The 27655-nt window shown below is 39.2% G+C and overlaps 1 protein-coding gene across 1 annotated transcript in view; it reads left to right on the forward strand.

Annotated features, from left to right (window-relative positions):
* Nucleotides 1-1820: 1820 nt before the first annotated feature.
* SMIM31 (small integral membrane protein 31) overlaps nucleotides 1821-27655 on the forward strand; it is a 48813-nt gene continuing 22978 nt past the window's right edge. Inside the window, exons 1-2 of the mRNA XM_055274066.1 lie at nucleotides 1821-2106; nucleotides 15917-16053. Of these exons, the coding sequence (XP_055130041.1) occupies nucleotides 15942-16053 (112 nt within the window). The 5' untranslated portion in view covers nucleotides 1821-2106; nucleotides 15917-15941. The remainder of the gene's footprint in view (nucleotides 2107-15916; nucleotides 16054-27655) is intronic.

Here is a 27655-nt window from a genome sequence, read left to right on the forward strand (position 1 = left end):
GTGAAGATTTCATGGACATTTATCAGTTCCCAAATAATACTTTTATAATTTCTTATGCCTGTCTTTAATCTCTTAATCCTGTTATCTTCGTAAGCTGAGGCTGTACGTCACCTCAGGACCACTGTGATAATTGTGTTAACTGTATAAATTGATTGTAAAACATGTGTTTGAACAATATGAAATCAGCGCACCTTGAAAAACAACAGAATAACAGCAATTTTTAGGGAACAAAGGAAGACAACCATAAGGTCTGACTGCCTGCGGGGTCGGGCAAAAAGAACCATATTTTTCTTCTTGCAGAGAGCCTATAAATGGATGTGCAGGTAGGAGAGATATCACTAAATTCTTTTCCTAGCAAGGAATATTAATATCAGTACCCTGGGAAAGGAATGCATTCCTTGGGGGAGGTCTATAAACGGCTGCTCTGGAAATGTCTGTCTTATGTGGTTGAGATAAGGACTGAGATACGCCCTGGTCTCCTGCAGTACCCTCAGGCTTATTAGGGTGGGGAAAAACTCTGCCCTGGTAAATTTGTGGTCAGACCAGTTCTCTGCTCTCAAACACTGTTTTCTGTTGTTTAAGATGTTTGTCAAGAAAATAGTGTGTCACTGAACATAGACCCTTATCAGTAGTTCTGCTTTTGCCTTTTGTCCTGTTCCCTCAGAAGCACATGATCTTTGTTCTGCTTTTTGCGCTTTGAAGCATGTGATCTTTTCACCTACTGTCTGTTCTTACACCCCCTCCCCTTTTGAAACCCTTAATAAAAACTTGCTGATTTGAGGCTTAGGTGGGCGTCACGGTCCTACCGATATGTGATGTTACCCCCAGCGGCCCAGCTGTAAAATTCCTCTCTTTGTACTCTTTCTCTTTATTTCTTAGCCAGCCAACGCTTATGGAAAATAGAAAGAACCTAAGTTGAAATATTGGGGGTGGGTTCCCCTGATACCACTACACTCCAGCCTGGGCAACAGAGTGAGACTCTGTCTCAAAAAAAAAAAAAAAAATGAAAAAAGTTGGACATCAGTGCCATAACAAGTGGTCAAGTGGTCCAAGTGGAATTCATCCTCAGCCTTCATCTGTACCATTACTGATAGTTCACTTCTTCCCTTTTTATTTTTCCCAGCTGAACTAAAAGTAGAAACTAAAAATAAAAATAATGAGTAAAAATAAAGCAAAGAAATAAGATCTCCTTATTGTAAACAGCAAAAGGGCCACTTAATATGCAACAATAAAAACCAAGACAAGGCCAGGTGCGGTGGCTCACACCTGTAATCCCAGCACTTTGGGAGGCCGAGGCAGGTGGATCATGAGGTCAGGAGGTCGAGACCACGGTGAAACCCCGTCTTTACTAAAAATACAAAAAATTAGCCAGGCGTGGTGGCGGGCGCCTGTAGTCCCAGCTGCTCGGGAGGCTGAGGCAGGAGAATGGCATGAACCCGGGAGGCGGAGCTTGCAGTGAGCCGAGATCTCCCCACTGCACTCCAGCCTGGGCGAGAGAACGAGGGTTCATCTAAAAAAAAAGAAACCCAAAGACAAAAGCTGACAAGTAGCTGTGAAGTCCCAAGATAAACTGTGGTTGAAAAGTTAATTATTTACCAAACTCTCATGTGTTCGGCTTGCCTGTTATCATTAAAGACATTAAAGAATACTATAGAAATTGACCTGTGTTCAGACACGTCACTCCTATAAACTACCTGTTGAATTTCTTGTCTGTCAGCCAAAGCACAATCGTTGTTTGCTCAGAACTGTGTATAGTAGTGGTATTTACAGATGGTTGGGTGACAGAAAAAGTAAATAACTACGTTTCATTACAGTTTCCTGTTTCCTTCTTGATCCTTCACAAGGGAAGATTTTCTTTTTTAGAGGTACAGAATCCCCTTGACTTAGTCAAGTCCTGATTAAAACCCCGGCTAAAACATTAGTAAGCCTTGGTTAGTGAAGTGGCATCAGGAAGTGCCTACATTTTCATGGCCTGGTAGCATTCAGTGAAAATGTTCATTAACAGACACAGGCCATTCAGTCCCAAATCCCAAGACACTGAAGACTCTGTTTGAATCGGACTCACGGGTTCCTTCCTAGCCACTCTCAGGGACAGGAATGCTTCTGGTAAGTTTTTATAAATCCTCTATTTTATTTACCTCAAAACTCTTTTTTTTTTTTTTTACTAATTCATATTGACTAGAAATGTAATATTTAATTGCCACAGCTAAGAAATTTTACTTATTGTTCTTTCCTGGAGGTTTTTTTTTTTTTTTTACTGTTAAAAAAAAAATGGCTAAAGAGGGAAGGAAAATTTTCTGTTTTGTAGAACAACTCCCCCTCAGAATATTTTTCTTCTCTTTTGCTATGTTTGGTTTATTTGTCCTAGTTTTGTTTTTTTCCAAACCCAGAAGATATGTATTTTTATTTAATTCCAAGCTAGAATTAACCAAATTAAATTAAATCATACGATTTCACTCGGTTCTTATATTTTTCTACTACTGAAAATATGGTACCATATTTTGGTGAAAGCAGGAAATAATTTCAAAGGAAATATTTTAAAGGGATATAGTTAAATAATTATTTATTTCAAGTTTAAGGTTAAAAGCAGATAAATGACGGTATTTCCTCCTGAGTTTCTAAAGGCTTTTAATAACATAAATCTGATGATAGAAATATTTTTCTATCATCCACAGCCACAGCCGGGTGCGGTGGCTCACACCTGTAATCCCAGTACTTTGGGAGGCCAAGGCAGGCAGATCACTTGAGATCAGTAGTTTAACACCAGCCTGGCCAAAATGGTGAAACCCTGTGTCTCTAAAAATGCAAAAATTAGCTGGAAACAGTGGTGTGTGCCTGTAATCCCAGCTACTCGGGAGGCTGAGGCAGGAGAACCACTTGAACCCAGGAAGCAGAGGTTGCCATGAACCGAGACCACACCACTGCACTCCAACCTGTGCTACAGAGGGAGACTCTGTCTCAAAAAGAAAGGAAAGGAGAAGAAAGGACAGAAAAGGGGAAGGGAGGGGAGAGAAGGGGAGGGGAGGGAAATCTGTGGCCAGCATTGTTTTGTTCTAGATATTCAACCCGCAAATCTGAGCTGAAATATTATGGGGTATGCCTTGAAAATTGAAATTGAATGAAACTGATGTTACTGATTTGCCTTTTGTCCCATGTGATAAAATATAAAAAACGCACCCAGTTTCACACCAGTCTCTGGTGGGACAGAGACTAGCAATTACGTCATTAACAATTTAAAAAATTATTTGGAATGCAGTAGTAGCAAAGCCTTTTAGTTCCCAACACTTTGTTATGAAAATTGTTCAAACAGAGAAAAATTGAAATAATTGTATCATGAACATCCAAATGCCTTCCATGTAGATTGTACAATTAACATTTTGCTATATTGGCTTCTTTACATATTATCTAATGTCCATCTGTCTGTACATCCACTGATTCACCTTCTTTATTTTTATGATACCTTTTAAAGTTGAAGACCTCAGTAAACTTTACCCCTAAACATTTAGGAAAGTCTATCACTAACTAGAAATCAATACTTGTTTAACTATTTTCTTGAGATAAAATTCAATTAGAGTGAAATGTACAAATCATTAGTGTTATGATTCGATGAATTTTAATGGATACATACATCTATGTAATCCAAACCCCCGTCAAGATATAGAGAACATCTCTGCACGTGTATCCCAGAACTTAAAGTAAAATTTTCTAAAAAAGGAAACTTTAAAAAGTTATAATAGGCCGGGCACAGTGGCTCACGCCTGTAATCCCAGCACTTTGGGAGGCCGAGGCGGGCGGATCACAAGGTCAGGAGATTGAGACCATCCTGGCTAACATGGTGAAACCTCGTCTCTACTAAAAATACAAAAAAATCAGCCGGGCGTGGTGGCGGGCACCTGTAGTCCCAGCTACTTGGGAGGCTGAGGCAGGAGAATGGCGTGAACCCGGGAGGCGGAGCTTGCAGTGAGCCGAGATCGCACCACTGCACTCCAGCCTGGGCAACAGAGCGAGACTCCGTCTCAAAAAAAAAAAAAAAAAAAAAAAACGCTGAAAATTTATTTAGATATTTTATTTCTGACAGCAGTGTTTTATAGTTTTAGGTATATATGTCTTCTGTATTTTTTGTTAATTTATTTTTAAATTATTGAATTCTATTTAAAATATAATTGTTATGTTTTATTTTACAATTATTGAAGCCAATATATAGAAATGCAATTGATTTTTCAATATTGACTTTGTATCCTAAGATGTTACTAAATTCTAATAGTTACCTTATAAAATTCTTAGGATTTTTTACATAAACAATCATATCATCTAAAAATAGAGTTTGTTTTACTTTTCAAGTTATGATCTTTAGGCTTTTAAATTTTTATTTCTAACTTCATTGCATTGGCTAAAGCCTTCAGTATAAGTTGAATAGAAATGACTGAAGTAAATATTGTTGCTTAGGGGCAAAGGATTCAATAGTTCACCTTTAAGTATGGTGTTAGCTCTAGGTTTTTCATAGATGTCCTTTACCAAATTGAGGAAGATCATTTTTATTCCTAACTTTCTGGGCATTTTTATCATGAAGAGTGTTAAGTTTTTTCAAATGCCTTGTCAGTATTTATGGAAATGACCATACATGTAGTTTTTTTTTTTTTTTTTAGACGGAGTCTCACTCTGTCCCCCTGACCTCGTGATCCACCTGCCTTGGCCTCCCAAAGTGCTAGGAATACAGGCATGAGCCACCATGCCCTGCCTCATATATGTAGTTTTTCTGCTTTATTCTGTTAATAGAGAACATTACAGTGATTGAATTCCAAATGCTAAGCCGACGCTGGGATAAACTCTACTTAATCATTATAGTATCCTTTTATGTACATTGCTGGATTTCATTTGCTATCATCTTATTAGGATTTTTGTGTCTATGTACATTAAGAATATTAGTCTGCAATTTACTTTTGTTATTGTTTTTGTAAAGTCTGCCAGTTTTGGATATCAGAACTAATCCAGGCCTCATAAAATGATTAGGAATTATTTCCTCTGCCTCTATTTTCTGATTTTATGTAAATTTTTTTTCCTTAAGTGTTTGATAGAATGCACTCATCTTGTGAGAGCTCCTCACAATCTTTCCATGGAAGAGGAAACTGCTAATAATAATAGCTATCATTTTGTGAGGTCCTACAATGTATCAGTTACTTCATTTGGTATGTTACATATGTTAATTAATTTAATCCTCACAACAACCCTGAGAATAGATATTATTCTTATGTCAAAAATACAAAAACTGTATCTGTAAGTGCCAGGGGCTACAGTCAGGTATGACTCGAACGGGTAAGCTTTCTCCATTCAACTAAACTCCCTATCAAATTTATTTTTATAGTGACCTTAAGATATCCCTATCAATGGGGTATCATTCCACTAGGCAAATCTGTATCCACTTCATTAGATCTTCATTCATTCATTCACTGAATCATATTGGTAAATACTAATTGAGCTCCTCCCACTAGCCAGGTACTATTCCAAGCATTGTTCTAGGCTCAGCAAACAAAACACACAAAAATCCTTGCCCTTGTGAAGCTTAAATTCTATTATACTAAACAATAAGTATAATAAATAAGTAAAGATTAGAAGGTAATAATTGCTTTGCAAAAATATAACAAAGCAGGCTAAGGAGACTGGGGGGAGTTCCAACTTTTAATATGATGGTGAGAGTAGACCACACTGAGAAAGTAAGACGTCTCAGCAAAGGCTTGAAGGAGGTAAGAGGGTAAGCCATTCAGGTCTGCAGAGAAGCGCATTCCAGGTAAAGAGAATAGCCAGTACAAAAGCCCTCTGGTGGAAATATGCCTGGGGTGAAGGAGCAAAAGCCAGGAGGATAGTGCACCTAGAATGGAGCAAATGACGGGAGCAAAGTAGGAGAGAAAGTCAGAGACAAAGCAGGACCAGATAATTTAGGGTCTTCCAACAGGACATTTACAAGGATGCTGGCTTTTAATCTGAGTGAAATAGGAGCCATAATAGAGTGTTGACCAGATAGGCAATGTATATGCCTTAAAATGCTGTCTTAAGGGTAGAAAGAAAAGCAAAGGGAGAATTTGAGAGATCAGTTAAGACCCTATTTCATTAAATTTTGTGAGTAGTAGTGCTTCAAATCAGGGTGGTTGCAATGGAAGTGGTGGGATTCTGAATATATGTTGAAGATAAAGTCAATAGAGGCCAGGCCTAGTGGCTCATGCTTGTAATCCCAGCACTTTGGGAGGCCGAGGCGGGTTGATCACTTGAGGTCAGGAGTTCAAGACCAGCCTGGCCAACATGGTGAAACCCCAACTCTACTAAAAAAAAAAAATACAAACATGAGCCAGGTGTGGTGGTGGGTGCCTGGAATCCTAGCTATTCAGGAGGCTGAGGTGGGAGGATCACTTGAACCTGGAAAGTGGACGTTGCAGTGAGCTGAGATCATGCCACTATGCTCCAGCCTGGGCAACGGAGTGAGACTCCACCTCAAAAAAAAAAAAGACAAAGCCAATAGGATTTCTTGATAGAAGAGGATATAAACTGTGAAAGAAAGATAGGAGTCAAGGATGACTTTGAGGATTTTATCCTGAACAACTAGAAACATGGAGCTGCTGTCAAATGAAAAGGGAAATAAAGGCGGTGAGATAAAGAAGGAATTCTGTTTTAAACACATTAAGTTTGAGAAATAGTATGTACAAGTCCAAGGATGCATGAGATCTTTGTCCAGTTAAATCTCTTAAGTTTCTTGAAGTTTAAAAATATTACATATTTTCTCAAAGCCAATTGCCCATTTATGATAAATTTTTTATTACCATTCTAAGCCAAAGAATTAAATGCCTTGGTTATTTTTCCCATTTTGAAACCAACCATATTTTCAAATATAGTAGTATTTGAGTGTCAATTTTTCGTTTAAAAGAAAATCACAGGATTTACTCATAATTTATCTTTATGCCATAGCGTAACTTTATCAGAGAAATAGTCTTTCTACTATGAAGAAGTAAATCAACAATTTAAGAGTTCTAGAAAACAAATAGAACGATTTTCTTAAATTGATTTTTATTCTTTACATAATCATCTTAACTCTGTTACTAAGTCATTCATCCTTATCTTAAAAAAATTCACAAATCACCTTTGAACCTTGGCGAGGTAGTTACAGTTTCTGCCCTTTGAAACCTAGCAAAATAGAAATTACAACACTGATTCACATTATAAAAGAAGCCACAGTCAATTCCTCATGCCTACAGTAGAGTCTGTAGTTGCAAAGAGTTGGGTCAGTTCTACTGTCCAGCAGCCCAGTGGCCCACCGTCATAGTTATACTTGGGTTGCGACAGGTGATCTCCACCCTGTTCATAAGACTCAGTTTAATAAGGTCTCTGGCTGGGCAATGTGGCTCATGCCTGTAATCCCAGCACTTTGGGAGGCTGAAGAGGGTGTCTCATGAGGTCAGGAGTTCGAGACCAGCCTGGCCAAGATGGTGAAACCCCATCTCTACTAAAAATACAAAAAAAAAAAAAAATTAGCCAGGTCTGGTGGCTGGTGCCTGTAATCCCATCTACTCAGGAGGCTGAGGCAGAGAATTGCTTGAACCCAGGAGGTGGAGATTGAAGTGAGCCAAGATCCCGCCACTGCACTCTAACCTGGGCGACAGAGCAAGACTCCACCTCAAAAATAAATAAATAAATAAATAAATAATCAGGTCTCTGATGCTTTGCATCAGCTCCCACTTCCAGAGCTCCTGCTAGCTCAGCCAATGTCGGCAGGAGGGAGGAGAAATGTGAGGGAGCCACCCCACCTCTCCACATGCCACCACCCCCAAGGCTCACACAGAGCTCACTCTGCAGGGTCTAGTGGTTGTGAAATGGGAAACTGCTTGCAACCTGAAATAGGAACTTTGGGGTGTGAAGCTTATGACTGAAAGGGGACTATAAATATATCTTCCTTAAAATGGATAGCAAGCATGGGCAAAAACAGAATAATCTCTGCAAAATTTTAGAGATTCTAAAGACTGGAGATATACCTAACATCAATAGAAAGTCAAGGAATTGGGAATAAGGTATAATGTTCTAAGTAAAGCCCAAATATCTAATTCAACCAAGATGACTCAATAAATGTTTAATTCAATCAAATGATTGAAAGTATCCAATATCTGGCCAGGCTTGGTGGCTCACATCTATAATCCCAGCACTTTGGGAAGCCAAGGCAGGCAGATTACTTGAGGTCAAGAGTTTGAAACCAGCCTGGGCAACAGGCCGAAACCCCATCTCTACTAAAAATACAAAAAAATATATATTTTTTGAACCCAGGAAGCAGAGGTTGTGGTGAACCAAGATCGCATCACTGTACTCCAGCCTGGGCAACAGAGTAAGACTCTGTCTCAAAAAAAAAAAAAAAAAAAAAAAAGAAAGAAAGAAAGAAAGTATTCAGTATCTAATCAGAGCTGACAATGCTGCTATAAAACAATGTATAGAACATTTGCTTATATTCAGTGCACACTTCACCTATCAGATTGAGAGCATCAGAGCTACACAGTTGTGGGTGAGTTTATGTGATTCCATTCTGCCTAGAAGAATGAAATGCTTTGAAGAACACACAAAGGGGAAAACCTAAAGATACCTGAATTCATGCTCTCCTTGGGCAAAATGAAGCTCTAATGACTCCAAGTTAAAGTGACTTTGGACCTCTAATATTTTTCAAGCACAAAAGAATTCTAATTGTTTTGCTTAGGGGATGAATATCTAGTTAAAGACAAAAGGCATAAATAAAAAAATGAAAGTTATTATTCACAACGTTATATATGGTGTATATACCCTTATGAAGGGGAAAAGAACTTTAGTAAACCTATACCTTAGAGACTTGCAAATTTGGCAATGCTTCTTTCAACCTTATAAATGCCCATTGCCCCAATAATTCAATTCATTAAATGAGAATATCAAAATAAAAACACAAACCCTTCCATGATTTTATTTCCTATTTCCTATTCTCTTTAGTTTCCAAAATTCTTCAGCATATTATCTATAATCACAAAAATTAATAACTGGAATTTTTAAATCATCCTTTAGAAACTCAAAGTGTTATTAAATAAATTGAAAACTAAAGTGTACATCAGGAAGGATGAGAATGTCTTTTAAAAGACATTTTACATCTCGGAATTTTAAAAAATGAACCAAAAAGAAATTCAGGCTAAAATTAAAGAAAAAAACTTTTTAAAGAATAAATCTGCAATAGTGAATTAAACTTCAGAATTCCTATAGTGACACAGAAAGGGGGATGAATCTCAATGACTGTATGATTGAGCATTCACCAAGTGCCAGACACTGTTCAAAGTTCTTTATTTTACATGTGATCCTCCCTAAAACTCTAAAAATCAGTCTCCTAAGCTTACAGGTTAAGCAAATTCAACACAGTACATTTAGCTTGTTCTTATGGAAAAGATAACCTTGTTTCAGGCAATGTTTTTGCCAAAGATTTAAAAGAAGGCATAGAACACCTGCTTATTAACCTAGTGGGTGTGTGTATATATGAAAAATCAAGTTGTACACCTTAACTGTATACAATTTTTATTTGCCAATTATACCTCAATAAAATTGGGGGGAAAAAACCTTGTGGTTGACATACAGCCAAAGGAATCTTCAAACATTCTGTGAGATAAGAAAAATAACAGTAGATAGGAAGTGCTATATCTATCTTTAGTTTCCAAAATTCTTCAACATATTATTTATAATCATATATTTATAATCATAAAAATTAATAACTGTAATTTTTAAGTCATCCTTTAGAAACTCAGAAAGTGATATTAAATAAATTGAAAACTGACAATTGTTGAATTTTCCCTAAGCTGTTTTGGTCAAATAGATGTCCAGCCTGAATTCCTCTAGTGATGAGGAACTCACTATCAATGGAGGCATGGATTGCCCTATATTATATGTTTTTTTAAATGAGGCCTTACTGGTAACCAGACCATTGAGTTAAAATGTGGTGAGTGTGGCGGAGCACAGTGGCTCACACCTGTAATCTCAGCACTTTGGGAGGCCGAGGTGGGCAAATCATGAGGTCAAGAGATCAAGACCATCCTGGACAACATGGTGAAACCCCGTCTCTACTAAAAATACAAAAATTAGCTGAGCGTGGTGGTGTGTGCCTGTAGTCCCAGCTACTCGGAAGGCTGAGGCAGGAGAATCGCTTGAACCCAGGAGGCGGAGGTTGCAGTGAGCCAAGATCGTGCCACCGCACTACAGCCTGGCAACAGAGAGAGACTCCATCTCAAAAAAAAAGAAAAAAATGTGGTGGGTACTGTTGCCTTGCTGTTGCCTTACTGGAATCCAGTCAACCTAATTCAAAATATTGCCTTCAGCTTGGTTACTCCACTTTAGAGGGATTTGGAAGTAAAGGAGAGAAATCAAAAGTGACAAAGGACACAGAATTATGTCATATGAAGAATATTTGTCTAGACAAAGGAAAGAAAGCCCGGGCAACATGACAAATTCCTGGTCTTCAAATATTTGAGGACCCCTTTCATAAAAGAAGAACTTTTTGTTCTGTATTTAGGAATCACGTGGTAATAGTTAAAAGGAACAGAATTGTAGCTCATATAGAGTTTTCTAAAGAGCAGGGTTATCCAAAGATTAAACGGATTGCCTCCAATGATAGTGAGTTCCTCATCACTAGAGGAATTCAGGCTGGGCATCTATTTCACCAAAACAGTTTAGGGAAAATTCAATCATTGTATGGTGTCTGGACAAGGTGATTTTTTATTTTCTTTCCAAACCTGAAACTTTATTTGGAGGAAAGTTCTCAAGGACAAGATGGCTTTTTGTTCAAAGTTTGACCAGAAGACTTGAAACATGGAGTTGCCCAAAGAAACAGAGGAAGGCAACATGATAGGGGATCCATCCAAAAAGAAAGATGGAGAAAATCAAAGAGACACGTAGCAGGTTGAAATGTCAAGTAGTGACAGCAATGACAGGAGCTAGGACACATCATTTGTCATTCAGCAAGCGTGATTTGCCAAGTACTTAGTGTCAGGGAGTAAATAAGAAAAACAGTTTTCTGCCTGTATGAGCCTTCAAGGTGAATACATAATTCAGAAACCATATGCAGAGACTAATGAGCATTTCACAGATGGACGGGATAATTCAAGGCTTTGTTTAGTAGACAGGATTTACACCATGACAGAACCACCCTCCCACAGATAAAACAGAAAAAAGTGCCACGGGTTTCAGATTATTTAAATTAGGTAAGCATTCAATGCAGCAGGTGAGTCTTGTTCAGAATTTTTAAAGAAGGAAGGGATACTTTGTCTCAGAAAAAAAAAAAAAAAGGCAGATAAATCCAGTAAGCAACAGAAGTGGCATGCACGTTGGTTAGTAGCCTTTAGACTTCTTCCACAAGGCCTTTGAAGGCAAGGGGGGAGTGGGCACTGCAGTATCTCACAGAATTTTTTTCAGCCCATAGTTTTCTAATGTAGCAGGCTGTAAGAATTCAAAACACTAAATTCCCACTGCCCAGAAAAGTGCATTTACTTCCTGTAAATAAGCCCTTTATTTTTACTCTGGCAGATTTTTCTTTAGATGAAGGCAGTCATTTTACCCAGTCCCTTTGGCCCTTGATGCATGCACACAGCATCTACAATAGGAAGGAGACCCAATAAGAAGAGCATGTTCCATGCTGTCCCCAAGCAATCATAACAGCACTCAAGGGAGCCACAAGAGAATGAATGGATGGTGCACAAAGAGAGCAGTGAGCTTGGTCAGCAACCATGAGACAGAAAAATAAAGCAACAAAGGAAAGGAAACACATCTCCCCCGTGAGGGCAATAGCAGCAAGAAAAACCATCAATCCCAACCACGCTGCCTGTTTTACGGAAACCTTAAAGCCATTTTCAAAATATACTTCTTGTCCTCTGGGTGGGATTTTCTCAAGTAATAAAGTGCTTGATGCCGCTGAGATTTCCAAATACATCTTCAATCCAGAGTTTCCATTCGCAGCTGTGAAATTCAGATTTTTGCATCAAATTGCGTTCTTCGGTGCTGCTTGCATCCAGTCGTTTATGGTCATTCAATGAACACCTATGGAAAATGTACTATCTGCCAGTCATTTTTCTAAGCCCTATAGGTACGGAGATAAACAAAGCAGCCTGCTTTCATAGAACTTTAATGGGGAAAGACAGACAAACAATAACAAAAACATGCAGCCGGGCACGGTGGCTCACATCTATAATCCCAGCACTTTGGGAGGCTGAGGCAGGCAGATCATGAGGTCAGGATATCGAGATCATCCTGGCCAACATGGTGAAACCCCATCTCTACTAAAAATACAAAAAATTAGCCAGGCGTGGTGGCACGCACCTGTAGTCCCAGCTTCTCGGGAGGCTGAGGCAGAAGAATCGCTTGAACCTGGGAAGTGGAGGTTGTAGTGAGCTGAGATCGTGCCACTGCACTCCAGCCTGGTGACAGAGCGAGACTCCATCTCAAAAAAGAAAAAAATGCAGAGAATAGCTGCGATGAAAATAAAACAGTGCCGAGAACCTGGCTTAGATTAGAAGTCAAGAAATGCCTCTGTGGGGAGGTGTTGCTTGAACTGAAGAGAAGACACAGAGAAAGTAGACAAATGAGAATGTAGAGGAGATTCTCAGGCAGGAGGAAGAGAGGATGAGATTAGCAGGGCAAGGAACACAAGCAAGGTCAGTGCAGGAGCATGCAAATTGTCACACATGCTACCATCAGACGGGATGTGGGGCAGGTGATGGGGGCCTAGTAGGGAAGAACTAGGAGTTTGAATTTTATTCCAAGGGAAGCCATGGGCTAGTTAAGTAGAAGAGGAATGGATCTGATTTACATTTATAAAGATGATTCCCTTCACGATGCTGAAGGATAGTAGGAATACAGAATGGTAGGGTTGGGATAGTCTAATGACCCATTTCCCTCCTTAAATCAAGAAGATAATGTCTGAATTTAATCTGTTTCCTAAATTATCTAAGAAATAATGACATATCAAGGAACGTTTGCTTTAGTGACTAGTAAATGATTTTAACTTAACTAAGCTTAGATAAGCTTAAATGTGATAGAACATATGATAAAAGGAGTTAGATTAATTTTTATCATACAAAAAAGTATATGATTTACCTACTATCTGTTACTAGATAATAATTTCAATTGGTCCTAACCCTTAGAGAAGCTGCAGGGAACAAGTGATACATTTTTGCACCAAGTAAGCTGAGTTGGAGAAAACGTCCAGAGAACAGACTACAGATACACAACCCAGGAAGAAATGAAGGCTGTAAAACCAACTGTTCTTCAGATGCTCCATCAAGGATACGCAAGAATGGGAACCGTGTAGGCACCAGAAGCATCATCTTTGCATTTAGAAAATAACTCTTGGCTGGTTTATTTATGCAGAAATCACTTCTTCTGGAATTTAGGGCATAGCTGTGGAGAGCTCCTGGTCAAGGGCTCTTTGCCCTGAGCACTTGACAAGAAGGTAGACAGATTCCAAGTTCCATAGTCATAGATGTCTGACAATATCTATTATCCCACTATGTCTTTTCCCCTAACTTTCAATTACTACTGAAAATTCAAAGACCATTATTTTGTGTTTATTATGCCTAGAATGACAGCATCTAGGATACTGAGCTAGAAATAACGCATCACAGGGCCAGATGCGGTGGCTACACCTGTAATCTCAGCACTTTGGGAGGCGAGGTGGGTGATCGCTTGAACCCAGGAGTTTGAGACCAGCCTGGGCAACATAGCGAGACCTTGTCTCTACAAAAAAAAAATCAAAAAATTAGCTGGGTGTGCTAGTGCATGCCTGTAGCCCCAGCTATTCTGGAGGCTGAAATGGGAGGGTTGCTTGAGCCCAAAAGGCTGAGGCTGTAGTAACTGTGATCATGCCATTGCTCTCCAGCCTGGGCAACAGAGCAAGACTTTGTCTGGAAGAAAGAAGAAAGAAAGGAAGAAAGAAAGAAAGAAGAAAGAAAGAAAGAAAGAAAGAAAGAAAGAAAGAAAGAAAGAAAGAAGAAAGAAAGAAAGAAAGAAAGAAGAAAGAAAGAAAGAAAGAAAAAGAAAAGAAAAGAAAAGAAATGAAGGAAGAAAGGAAGGAAGGAAAGAAAAGAGAAAGAAGAGAAGGAAAGAGAAAGAGACAGAGAGTGAGAGAGGAAGGAAGGAGCTACTCGGGAAGCTGAGGCAGAGAACTGCTTGAAGCCGTGAGGCAGAGGTTGCAGTGAGCCGAGATCACACCACTGCACTCCAGCCTGGGTGACAGAGCAACAGTCTGTCTCAAAAAAAAAAAAAAAAAAAAAAAAAGTAGTGAGGATTCTGTAACCAGATTGCCAGAGGAAGGGAGGGAGGGAGGGAATCACCACATATGAGCTATGTGTCCAGAAAACATTAACAGCTGCCTCCTCTCAAAGACAGCTACCTTAAACTCTGTTGATATTCTAGGCGTAGGACAAAACTGGAGAATAGGAGAAACCATTTTGCATGAGCACAGGGTACCACATATGTATAATGAAACATCTTTAGAGAGTGTGGGCAATTCATCCTTTCTTTCTCCGACCTATAGCACTTAAAAACCACTAGATGGCACAATTTTTTCTGTTTTTATTTTTATTTTTTCTTCAGGAAAGAGTCCTCACAGAAAACTGACAGTAAAAATAAGCGTATTCTCTGTGCTGCTTTACCAGAGTTAATAGTCTTCATATTCTCTGAAGAAGCATAAAGTTGATCAATTCATTTTCCAAATATTGATGAATGGCCAAATATGTGAGAGTACATCTGCATCCCTACTAACCACAAGGAAGTTTGAGGAATTAATATTCTCTACCACCAATTTCACACATGCTTCTGGGGGCCTCTTTTTCCCAGTGATCTTTGTTTCTCCTCTTTCTCCCTGCACTTCATTTTAATGTTGGGGCACCTTCTGCACCCTATATAGCCAACAAGCTGCCAAGATCCTTCTGCCTTTCCATCAGATAGGCTCTGAGTTTTATCCCTTCCTCTCTATCCTTCCTGCTAAAATCCTAACATAGAGCTAAACCTCACTCTGCGTTTTCTCCAGTTACCATTCTCTTCCTTCATTCTCTCCTCTACATGGAGATGCCATTAATATTCTCAAAATACTGCTTCATCATGTCTCCGTACTACTAAGGACCTTATATTCATCTTCTAATATCATTTGAAAAAAGACTAAGCTCTCATCTTGACGTTAAGTTCTTTCCATTAACCTTTACTTAACCCACTGTATCTTCTACTACCTAACATAAAAACTCCTCTCCAATCAATCCACATAATGCTTTTGCAAAACATGATCCTAAACATTACGGTGGGTTTGGGATTGGTTGGCTGGTTGGTTGGTTAGTTGGTTAGTCGAGTGTCAGTATAGTATATTGATTAAGAGTGAGGATTCTGTAACCAGATTGCCAGAGTTGGCATTTCACCTCTGCCATATACTAGATGCATAACTTAGGGTAAGTTACATCTTAGTGCTTCAGTTCCTTCATTTATGAAATTGAGACAATACTGGTACCTCACTTACAGAGTTATTATGAGGATTAAAGGAGGTAATAGCTCAAGATTTTCAAGTGCCTGGTCCCATTTAAGTGCTCGTTGCATGTCAGCATACCTTATCTTTATTCCCAGAGTTGTGTCGAAAAACTCACAAAGGTGTGTAAAGGTAAATTGACTCTGCCATTCAGATTTCTAGGCTCTCTTCCAATCTACACAGTGAAATTTTATGCCAAATTTCAAGAAAACAAGAGCACAGTCCATTCTTGCCACTGCCAAATACATTGTTCCAGGTACACGGAAGTATTTTAACAAGCTTTAGTAAATCTCACACATGTTGAATTCTAAAATAAATCATTGCTGAGCAAGCTCTCTCTGGATTAGAGTATGCTGAGCCCATGTTTTACTCCTATTGTAGGTGAAGAAGTTTTCAGTGGCAGTTCATGGAGCTTCCCTACACCAACTTGGAAATGGCATTCATTTTATTGGCTTTTGTTATCTTTTCCTTATTTACCCTGGCTTCCATCTATACTACTCCGGATGACAGTAATGAAGGTAAAAAAAGACAAAAAGAAAAAAGCTCTTTGTGGCTACTGTGTCCTTTTCTCTGCCTATCATCTTGCTGGGTGTTGGGATTTGGTTTGGTTTCTATCCTGTGTGTGAGGATAACTTTGTTTTTGTTTTGTGGCATGTGTGTGTGTATGTGTGTTCATTCAACTATACATAGAAAGGAAAAGGATTAGAATTTTTCAATGAGTTCTTGGTAAAGCCCAAACATTTAAAAAAATTATGTAGAAGTATTTTAAAAACCCAGTACCACATTTTTTTCCTCATTGCCAGTAAAAACAATTGTTAATAAGAGAAATATATAATTTAAATGACTGTGCTTAGTAGTTCAGGGCCCACCACATTTCAGACAAATTGATAACTGGGGAAATGATACATTTGGGAACCAAAAATTTATATTTATTTGTGTATATGTGTGTGTAAATATACAATTAGGAAATTATATATATCCATAGAGAATAAGATAAAAACATAAAAAGCAAATTGTATTTGTGCTTCGTAGCTTATCCCCAATCCCATCAATTCTTGACTACAAAATAAGTACTGTCTATGAATTAGAAGACTATTCTATCCTATAGACATACAACACTATCATAACTAGGAAACAAAAAGCTGCAGTAAATAGACATTCCAGTTCATGCTGACTTGCAGATTGCGAAACATAATTGGAATCTATAAAATCTTTTTCCTGCTCACAATTGTTTCCACTGTTAGTTTAAAATGGGTTTGGCTGAAAGAGTAAAACCAAAATAGCAGTTACTTTAACTACATAATAATGTATTTCCCTCACCAGGACAGGAAGCCCGGAGGTAGTGAGTTCAAGGCTGGCGTGGCACTTAATAAAATCTTGGAACTCAGATTACTTCTACCTTGGTTCTTTCCATCTTTGACATAAATTGTAAAGAATCCACTTGCTGGGCGCGGTGACACACGCCTGTAATCCCAGCACTTTGGGAGGCCGAGGCAGGCGGATCACGAGATCAGGAGATCAAGACCATCCTGGCTAACACAGTGAAACCCCGTCTCTACTAAAAATACCATAAAAAAAATTAGCCGGATTTGGTAGCACCCACCCGTAGCTCCAGCTACTCAGGAGGCTGAGGCAGGAGAATCACTTGAACACAGGAGGCAGAGGTTGCAGTAATCCGAGATTGTGCCACTGCACTCCAGCCTGGGTGACAGAGCAAGACTCTGTCTCAAAAAACAAAAATTAAAAATTAAAAAAGAATCCACTCAATCTGGAAAAATGGTTGTCTCATTTTGGTGGCTTAAAAATTGATTAAAATGAAATTATTTAGCTGTAGTGGAAATTAGAATGAAGCAGGGCTGATTTTCCCAGTTTAGTACACTGTTTACTATCTTGTTCGCCTGTAAGCATAAAAAACAATGGAAATTTTTATCAGGAGCTATATTAATTCATTCTTGCACTGCTATAAAGAAATACCTGAGGCAGGGCGCGGTGGCTCACGCCTGTAATCCCAGCATTTTCGGAGGCCGAGGCGGGTGGATCACGAGGTCAGGAGACCGAGACCATCCTGGCTAACACGGTGAAACCCCGTCTCTACTAAAAATACAAAAAATTAGCCGGGCATTGTGGCGGGTGCCTGTAGTCTCAGCTACTCAGGAGGCTGAGGCAGGAGAATGGCGTGAACCCGGGAGGCGGAGCTTGCAGTGAGCCCAGATCGCGCCACCGCACTCCAGCCTGGGCGACAGAGCGAGACTCCGTCTCAAAAAAAAAAAAAAAAAAAAAGAAATACCTGAGACTGGGTAACTTATAAAGAAAAGAATTTTAATTTGTTTATAGTTCTGCAGGCTGTATAGAAAGCCTAGTGGCTTCTGCTTCTGTGAAAGCCTCAGAAAGCCTCCAATCATGGTGGAAGGGAAAGGGGTGGTGAGGCATCTCACATGGCCAAAGCAGGAGGAAGAGGGAAAAGGAGGAAGGGAGGTGCTACACGCTTTTAAACAACCAGATCTCATGAGAACTCACTGCCATGACGATAGCACCAAGGGGCATGGTGTTAAATCACGAGAAACTGCCCGCACGATCCAATCACCTCTCACCAGGCCCCACCTTCAACGCTAGGTATTACATTTCAACATGAAGATTCGGGAGGGAGCACAGATCCAAACAGTATCAGGAGCCTTCCATGAAAAGGGCAGAACGCGAAGCACTTTAGAGATATTATTGTGTTTAATCTTAAAACAATCCCATGAGATGAGTAATAATAACCTCACTATTTCACAAGCAAGGACACTGAAGTTTTAAACTTTACCATAGGTCACTCAGCTAATAAGAGAGCTAGAAGTTGGTCTCCAGCTTATAGGACTCCAGAATCCGGAGTGTGCATAACCAGCATACTTTCTCTTCAGATAACCTTGAAAAAGATACTTGGCTTTAAAAAAAAAAAAAAAAAAAAAAAAAAAAAAAAAAAAAAAGCATATATACTTCTCTTTCTTTCTACAAAGGGCTTAAATTGGCTAAAAAGACATAACAAGATACAACTTAATTTTTAATAAGTAGATAAGGACATCCAGGCAAAAGGAAAAATTAGGGTAGGAAAAAAATGGGTGAATTTGGTAGAGAGAAGGAGGCTGGCATACCATTTCAGCACAGAGCACAAATTTGTGATTAGTCACACCTGGATTCATGTCCTGGCTCTGCCACTGGGTAATTCTGCCTTTGGAAAAATCATACAAATTTGCAAAGCCTCTATGTTAGTCTGTTCTCATGCTACTAATAAGGACATACCCAAAACTGGATAATTTATAAAGGAAAGAAGTCTAATTGACTCACAGTTCAGCATGGCTGGGGAGGCCTCAGGAAACTTACAATTGTGGTGGAAGGGGAAGCAAATATGTCCTTCTTAATTTAGTGGCCAGAAGAAGAAGAAAGCGAAATTGGGGGAAAGGCCCTTATAAAGCCATCAGATCTCGTGAGAACTCACTCACTATCAGGTGAAAAGCATGGAGGTAACTGCCCCCATGATTCTATTACCTCCACCTTGTCCCTCCCACAACACGTGGGGATTATGGGCACTGCAATTCAAGATGAGATTTGGGTGGGTGGGGACACAGCCAAACCTTATCAGCCTCCATTCCCTCATCCATGTATTGGGGATAGTAATAGAACCTTCCCTGCAGAGTTGCAGTGAGAATTAAATAAAGCATATAAAATGCTGAAGGGTGACGGTTAGTGGAGTCTTCTTCTTGGGAGTCTTCATGATTAGAAATTTAGATAGAGCAATAAGGGTCATCATCTGGCCGGGCGCAGTGGCTCACGCCTGTAATCCCAGCACTTTGGGAGGCCGAGGCGGGCAGATCACGAGGTCAGGAAATCGAGACCATCCTGGCTAACACGGTGAAACTCCGTCTCTACTAAAAACACAAAAAATTAGCCGTGCGTGGTGGCAGGCCCCTGTAGTCCCAGCTACTCGGGAGGCTGAGGCAGGAGAATGGCATGAACCCGGGAGGCAGAGCATGCCGTGAGCCGAGATCATGCCACTGCACTCCAGCCTGGGCAACAGAGCAAGACTCTGTCTCAAAAAAAAAGGGTCATCATCATGAAAAATATTTATTACAAAACCAATACAACTTGTATTCCCTTAATCCACACACTGGGTCAATGTCTTTGTTTTAAATATCTAGCAATACAATACATTCCACACAAATCAATTGCAAGGTGACATCACACATGTCACAAAAGATAAAAATCTGATGTAAGGGAAGGTAAAGTTAGGGCCACTGGAATCCCTCAGGCAAAGCCACTGACAAATGAGTGCTTAATAGAATTAGACCACCTATCCAATAAAGAAGAGATGGGTACATAAGCACCCCAAAATAGTGTGAAGTGAATGCCAAAGAAGTGAAGACATCTCAGAAAATTAATGATGCTTTGAATATTTTTTGCTAATGGTATCCTCTATAGAATCGTGCTATGAAAATCACAAGTAACAAGAAGAGTATTGTATGGAGCTATGATGCAAATGTGTCAGAAAAGTGATGCTCCCCAACCCACCCAAATCAACATCTCATCCATTCTTTGTCTAAAATTAACTTTGAGTTGCAATTACAAACTGCATTTTATTAAATGAGTAACATAATTTTATTTTCATTATTTTTACTTTCAAGTTTCAATATAAAGTTTCATTCAAAGTTGTTTTTTGTATTTTTTTTTTGGCTATTTTATATTAAATTTTGCCCTGGCTCAAGTAAATTCACTTTAATTGATCCATTCCAGTACCATTTATTCTCAGATTAAAAAGAAATTACCTGTTACAGAATGATATCCTCAACAGTGTTAGCCAACATCAGTTATCATCCAAGGAACTAGCTGGAGGCATGCTCTTAAATCTACTTAAAGGAAATGGGCCAGACATTTGGGTCTTTTCTTTCTTTAAAGCCAGCCCAGAGGAGAAAACTGACAACACTGAACTTTATCTGAGCTCTGTGCTTCTGGAAAGCAGATATAATCCAGAAATTCCACCAACCTTTTATTTTCTGAAATCTCCCCACTCTTATTTTCCAGGAAATGGCTTAAGGAAAAGAACTACCTTTCCCCTTATGACATAGATAAGACTCACTGTCCACTCTTTCTCCTGACTTCCCTAAGACCCATGAAGACTCGCTTGCTTACCTGAGCCTTGGACAAATATAGACCTTTCTCCTCTTTCGCCTGAAGCTGCAGACAAGAACAGACACAGACCTTTCAACTCCCTGTTCTTTGTCTCATGAATGATTTAGCTGAGATTTGAACTATTTGTCCTTCTGAAACTAGCCAGATAGATAGAGCCAAACATTTGCATTACAGCTATTTGAGACTTCTCCTGATAGCAAAACAATCCCAACTATAAATCATCTTACCTACAACTTTTCTACTCCTCCCTATAAAATTCTAAAGTAAAACTACCCCGTCAAGCTACTTTGATCTCTGGATTTGAGGTGCTCTCCCTATAGTAATAGCTTGAATAAAATCAATCTGCTTACTTGTGCGCACACGTGTGTGTGTGTGTGTGTGTCTTTGACAAAACACAATCTGGTCCCTATATACGACAAACTGGTGTGGATATGATAAATAATATAGTTGCTTAGTAAGATTACAACTATTTCTGGCACGGAGAAAAGAGGCAATGGCTCACTAGAAAAGAATCTCATTAGGGGCTCTAGCTCAGGGATGTTGGAACTTTTTTCAGTAAAACCCTCTTCCAGATCTGCTCCCTCACCTACAACACATTTACCCATGTGTGTGCAGCTGACATGAAAATTTCATAAACTCAGCCTCTCTACAGGTGATATACTCCAATATTTTGCATTCTGTTTTGTTCTTTTTTGCAAGGCTGGTGGCAATTCACCTAAACTACATGTCAATCTCCCAGGCAGAAACCTTCACTAATTGGCCACTGCCTGCAGAATAAAATGAAAATTTCCAAGGCTTTTGAGCATTCTTATTCTTCCAAGTAGAAAATGTCCACCTGTCCACCAATAATCCCCTCCTCCCCCCTGCTTAAATCTTGCTTATTCTTCAAATAAGTCATTTTCTCTCTTCTTTAATCAGTCTAATCCAAAATGAACTCCCTCTCTGTGGAACTTTTATAGAGCATTTTAATATTTCACTAATTTGGTGCTTATCTTCATCACCTTGTACTATTGGTTATGTTTATATGAGTAGGAAAAGAGGCTATAAAATAATGAACTAGAGTTCCATGATTTGTTACTTGACTTGGTTGACCATTCAGCAAGTGTACTTTTTTACATGCTGTTTGCAAGAAGGCACTGTAGAGGCATGGGCACAGATGAAAAATTAGCCAATTACCAGTCTTGCCCTTAAAGTTTAGAGTCTCAGAGGAGAAGTAACACAGGTAGCAAAGTACAGGATGATAGTTCCTATTCACATAAAAATAAAATTCTTCATCCCTGTGTGAAGCCTTTCCTTGAATGGCCAAAAATAAAATAGCAAACTAACAAAAGCATGTTTTAAAGATAATAAGAAATCACACTTTGCGTGTCATCTAGAATGTAAGCTCCATAATGCAGATTTGGTCTGTTTAACCAGTGCTCATCCCAGCACCTAGAACACTGTTTGGGAAATAGGCGGTTTTCAGTAACTCATGACTGGATAAATTAATAAATACCTACAGCTTATTTCTTTAGAGAAGCTCAACATATGAGTTTCACATTTCATGAGCATTATACATCATCTTTCTCACTCATTCTATAGCTCTTCCTACAACTTTTTACCTAATACTAGTTCAAGTTGCTTTATCTATATTAATGATTTAATCCTAAGATTCGGCCTATGAGTAGTGTTATAATACTACACTAAATCTAACATCCTCGGAAATACTCACTAGGATCTCATGGACTTGTATATGAGCAGAATCACAGGCTGATTTATGCACAAAGATAATATATGGGCTATTCATAAACCTCCTTCTTGAAAACTCAGTGACATGAAGCACAAATTAATTCAGAATAACACAAATCAATGTAGACAGGCTTTTCATTATGGTCTTCAATGTATATTTGATCAACTTTCTGTAATGTTCAGGTTTGATATATTCATGAATTGAAAATGGATTTTAATGTCTGTCAAACATAACATGACCAGGGTAGGCATGCCCTCAGGGCAGAAGAAATTATATTCTGCAAGCCAAAGTCAAATATAAATGGCATGGTGTATTTCCATTTTTTGTGTTACCCAGACCACTGCTTCCTTGTATTTTCTTAAATTATAAAGAATCATTTTGCACCTATTTCGTTGTTCTTTAGTTTTTAAATTTACCACTGTGAAGCTGCAGTATCAGTTTAGAAGAGATTAGTATAACTTTCTATTTATATCTCTAGAGGTAGCACATAGTGACGCAGCAGTAGCAGCTCTTTCCTGCCTGAATTATATTGCTGTTCACCTGCACACTAGGCCCTGTCTTTGAAAGTTGTCTGGTGTAATGACCAGTAGGAAGTGATAAAATGTAAGTGACCCATCAGGGAATTATGAGGATATTCTGGGAAGGTAATGATCCTTCATCAAAGGTGTGTCCAGCCTCTTGACAAACAGTAGCTATCCAGCATCCCCATGCCAGACACTCCCTTCCAGAATAGCTGTAACTGCCAGGTGAACAGTCTTGGTGACTTTGTCCATGATGCACAGAGCTTTAAAGAAAGTAAGCCCAAGGCTGGCAGATCCCCAGTCCAGATTAGAATCAACTTTATAATTTTAGAAAGTCTTAGGTTTTAAAACTTGATGTCTGTTAAGAATTCATGTAGATATTACATATATTGCTGTTGTCCAACTGTGTCAGTGTAGCCAAAAGGCCCTACAGCACTACAGCACAGAAAGACATCTGTTCATAAAGAAAAACTGCCACTGCTGTGATTCTATATTAATCAGACAGCAATAAGCATGTTTGTTATTTAAGAAGATCCCTACCATTTTTTCAAAGCTGGCCTCACAAACCAGAGTCAAAGTCATAAACCTGGCCACATGCAGTGGCTCATGCCTGTGATCCCAGCACTTCGGGAGGCCAAGGCAGGAGGATGGCTTGAGCCCAGAAGTTTGAGATCAGCCTGGGCAACATAGTGAGACCTCGTCTCTATTTAAAAATAAATAAATAAATAAACATAAACCTTTCAGCGCTCAAGAGTAGTGAGGCAAAATCAAGTAGGGAAGCTACAAACTTTACCCACGTAAATAGATTAAAAAAAATTTTTTTTTCGCAATGCCACTTCATTCTTCTCCAAAATCAACATTAAGCACAAAAGTTTAATATACACCTCTAATAATATACAAAATGATTTGATAGTACCTGCACACATTTAGGGAGTTACATGTGATGACTCGATGAGAAATTTCTTCCCTTGGTACACAATTTGGGTAGTCTGCAAAATAAGAACTGATGATATCTATAGCACAAAAATAATATGTTGAGTGTTCACTGTATGCCAAGCACTTAACATATTTAAGCCTCCTTTCATCCCTGTGACCACATTGTAAAGCAGGGAAGTAATGCTATGTCTACTTTGGAGATAAGGAAAATGAAATTCCCAGAAGCAATGTGCCCAAGGAGAGGAAGAGGCAGGAAGAGCTCTGTGAGCATGACCACGGCTCAGGTTCTCCATCCACATGCCTGAGACAGGGGTGAGTGTGAAAATGGGAACTGACCCAGAATTAACTGCGTGATCATGGGCAAGTTGCTAAGTTAACCCTCATATCTAAATTCAGGTATCCTTGAACAAACACAGACAGATACTGATGATCCACCATGTTTACTATAATAATAAACTCTTCGTGAATAAAAAATGGCCTCTCGACCTGGAAAAAATGTAAAATAATATTGAGAATGGAATCCACTAAACAGGAAAAAAAAAAAAAAAAAAAAAACTCCAGTGCATCAGCTACATCATTTTCAACTAAGGGTTTCTTTAACTACCTTAAAGTTGTGTTTGTAATTAACTAGGTTTGATTGAACATAAATTAAATGTCTTTTGGTCGCAGAGAAGTTCAACATTCGAGTATGTATGCCTAAAACAGTGTAGTCTTAGAGAATGTCATGAAGACTGTGTTCATTTCTAACTCTTCAGTAATTAGAGGTGGATTTACATTTTGGTCACCCCGGCTATTTCCGTAGTGTGTGGGTAAACTATTGGGCATGCTGAGCTAATACTTCACAACATAGTTCTGTGGGTGCCAAAGGCCACAGGCACCAAGGTTTCCAGTTAAATTGCTAGGAAAAAAATGCCAAAATGTCTGGATCCTGAATTGGAAGCTTCTGCTTTTGCTTCGTAAAAGTGAGGAAAGCCCCTATTTAGCAAAAGACCAAACTGAGATTAGTGGCCAATCTGTAGATTTTCTATTATTTCACAGAGTTTTAAAGCTATTTTTCTGCAAATTTTTGTCATGAAAAAAGTCAACAATTTTTTTTGCAATTTTTCTGTTATCTCTGAATACAATGACTCTTCTCCTTTTATAAACCAAATTGTCCAAAATTAAGAAGGCATGGCCATAAGTGAGACTGAGGTCTTCCTATTTATCTCAACTGAAAGCCACGAACTTGCCTGAAATGTTCATTATTTACTAGGGCAAATTTCAGGCTTGTTTTAAATGAAATCAAAATATCCTCTATGCATCAATGCTCCTGGCACACATATTTAGGGATATAGAGGAATCAATAAAGTTATGCTTTAAAAGAAGGATTATTAATCTATTTAATATGGATTGTTAGAGGTGGAGACAGCAAATTTTGAGAGCAGGCAACAAACTGATTTCTTTGTATGTCTTAGAAGTAATTGCAGCAGCCAGCCAGTAGATGGCAATGTTTGACAAACACCCGAATCCAAGAAAAATAATTTTGCTCTGTTGTGTTCCGGCGCTGCCTCTGTAGAACTAGTTTCACACCAGCCACCATGCTAAACACTGGGAATGCCAAAGCTTTGTCTTTTTCCCCAGTGAACTGTGAGCAATGCATGCAACTCTTCCAGATAATCCCTTAATCATATTTAAAAATAGGAATAGTGACCGGGTGCAGTGGCTCGCGCCTATAATCCCAGCACTTTGGGAGGCCTAGGCGGGTGGATAACAAGGTCAGGAGATCAAGACCAGCCTGGCCAACATGGTGAAACCCCGTCTCTACTAAAAATACAAAAAATTAGCCAGGCGTGGTGGCGCGTGCCTGTGGTCCCAGCTACTCAGGAGGCTGAGGCAGGAGAATTGCTTGAACCCGGGAGGTAGAGGTTGCAGTGAGCCGAGATTGTGCCACTGCACTCCAGCCTGGGTGACAGAGCGAAACTCCATCTCAAAAAACAAACAAACAAACAAACAACAACAACAAAAAACGAATAGCTTCTTTTCTTTTTCTCAAAATCCACTTAGTAGGCAGGGGCCTAGGCCAGGTATGTCCTGAAGGCCTTTGTAGATCAATGAATCCTAACACTGGTAAACTGGATTATCTTAAAATAGAAGCTGTAAAAGGATCAGTAGCTCTACAGTGAGGAAGAACGGAATGAATGCTACAAAGGCATTAATAACTGTGTGTATTATCAAACACTCTGTTTTTATAATACTGTTTTTGAAATCTCAGAAAATGTGCATTAAATTCTAAAATTCTAAAAATTAGCCAAAACAGACAAACCTAAAACCATCATGGGATACTACAACACATCTATTCGAATGACTAAAATTTAAATGCATATACTACTTTTTTTTTAATTTTTATTTTTCTTAAAGATAGGGTCTTGCTCTGTCACCCAGGCTAGGTAAAGTGGAACAATCATAGCTCACTGAAGCCTCAAACTCCCGGGCTAAAGCAGTCCTCTTATTTCTGCCTACTAGTAGCTAGGACTAGAGGCACATGAAACCACATCCAGCTATTTTTTTAATTTTGGTAGAGACAGGGGTCTTGCTATGTTGCCCAGGCAGGTCTTAAACTACTGACCTTAAGAAATTGTCCCACCTCCACCTCTCAAAGTGCTGGGATTACAGGTGTGAGCCACCATTCCTGGCCCTATATATACTAAATTTACGTATACACACACACACAATACCAAGTACTGCTGAAGATGAAGAACTACTGGAATTCTCGTATGTTGCTGGTGGGAATGCAAAATGATACATCCAGTTTGGAAAGCAGTTTGGAATTTCTTATAAAGATAAAACATATGCTTACCAAAGGACCAAACAATCCTACCCCAGTACTTACCTTCACTCGAGAACATTCACACAAATGTCTACACCATTATTGATAATTGCCAAAAAATGAGAACAGACCAAATGTCCTTTAGCAGATAAATGAATAAACAGACTATAATACATTTATAAACCAGAATATTATTGAGCAATAAAAAAGAAGCAAACTATTGATACATGCAACAGTACAAACGAATCTCAAATGTGTTTTGCTAAGTTAGTGTTTCTCAACCTCATTATTGTTTTAGGCCAGATCATTCTTTGTTGTAGCGGACTGTCCTAAGCATAGGAGGACTTTTAGCAGCCTCCTTGCCTCTTCCCACTAGATCCATGTTGCACTTCCCCAACCCACCTCGTTGTGGCAACCGATAATGTCTCCAGAGATTGCCAAATGTCCCCTGGAGAGGCCAAGGTTTTTCCCAGGTGAGACCCACTGTGCCAAGCAAAAAGAGCCAACTTCAGAAGGTTACATAGTGGATGCTTCCACCTACGTAACATTCTGGAAAAGGCCAAACTGCAGAAACAGAAAACAGCACAGTGGCTGCCAGGCATTAAGGCCAGGAAGAAGATTTGACTGCATAGGAGTAGCACAGGGAATTGCACAAGCCAGAATCTTGTTCCACATCTTGATGATGGGTGATGTATTTGTCTGTGCATTTGTCAAAACTCATGGGCCTATCTACCTTAAAAAGTGAATTTTGGGCCGGGCATGGTGGCTCATGCCTGTAATCCCAGCACTTTGGGAGGTTGAGGTGGGTGGATCACCTGAGGTTGGGAGTTCGAGACCAGCCTGACCAAAATGGAGAAACCCTGTCCCTACTAAAAATACAAAATTAGTTGGGGGTGGTGGCACATGCCTATAATCCCAGCTGCTCCGGAGGCTGAGGCAGGAGAATCCCTTGAACCTGGAAGGCA

The sequence above is a fragment of the Symphalangus syndactylus genome, chromosome 4 (assembly GCF_028878055.3).
Source record: "Symphalangus syndactylus isolate Jambi chromosome 4, NHGRI_mSymSyn1-v2.1_pri, whole genome shotgun sequence".
NCBI classification, from domain to species: Eukaryota; Metazoa; Chordata; class Mammalia; order Primates; family Hylobatidae; genus Symphalangus; species Symphalangus syndactylus.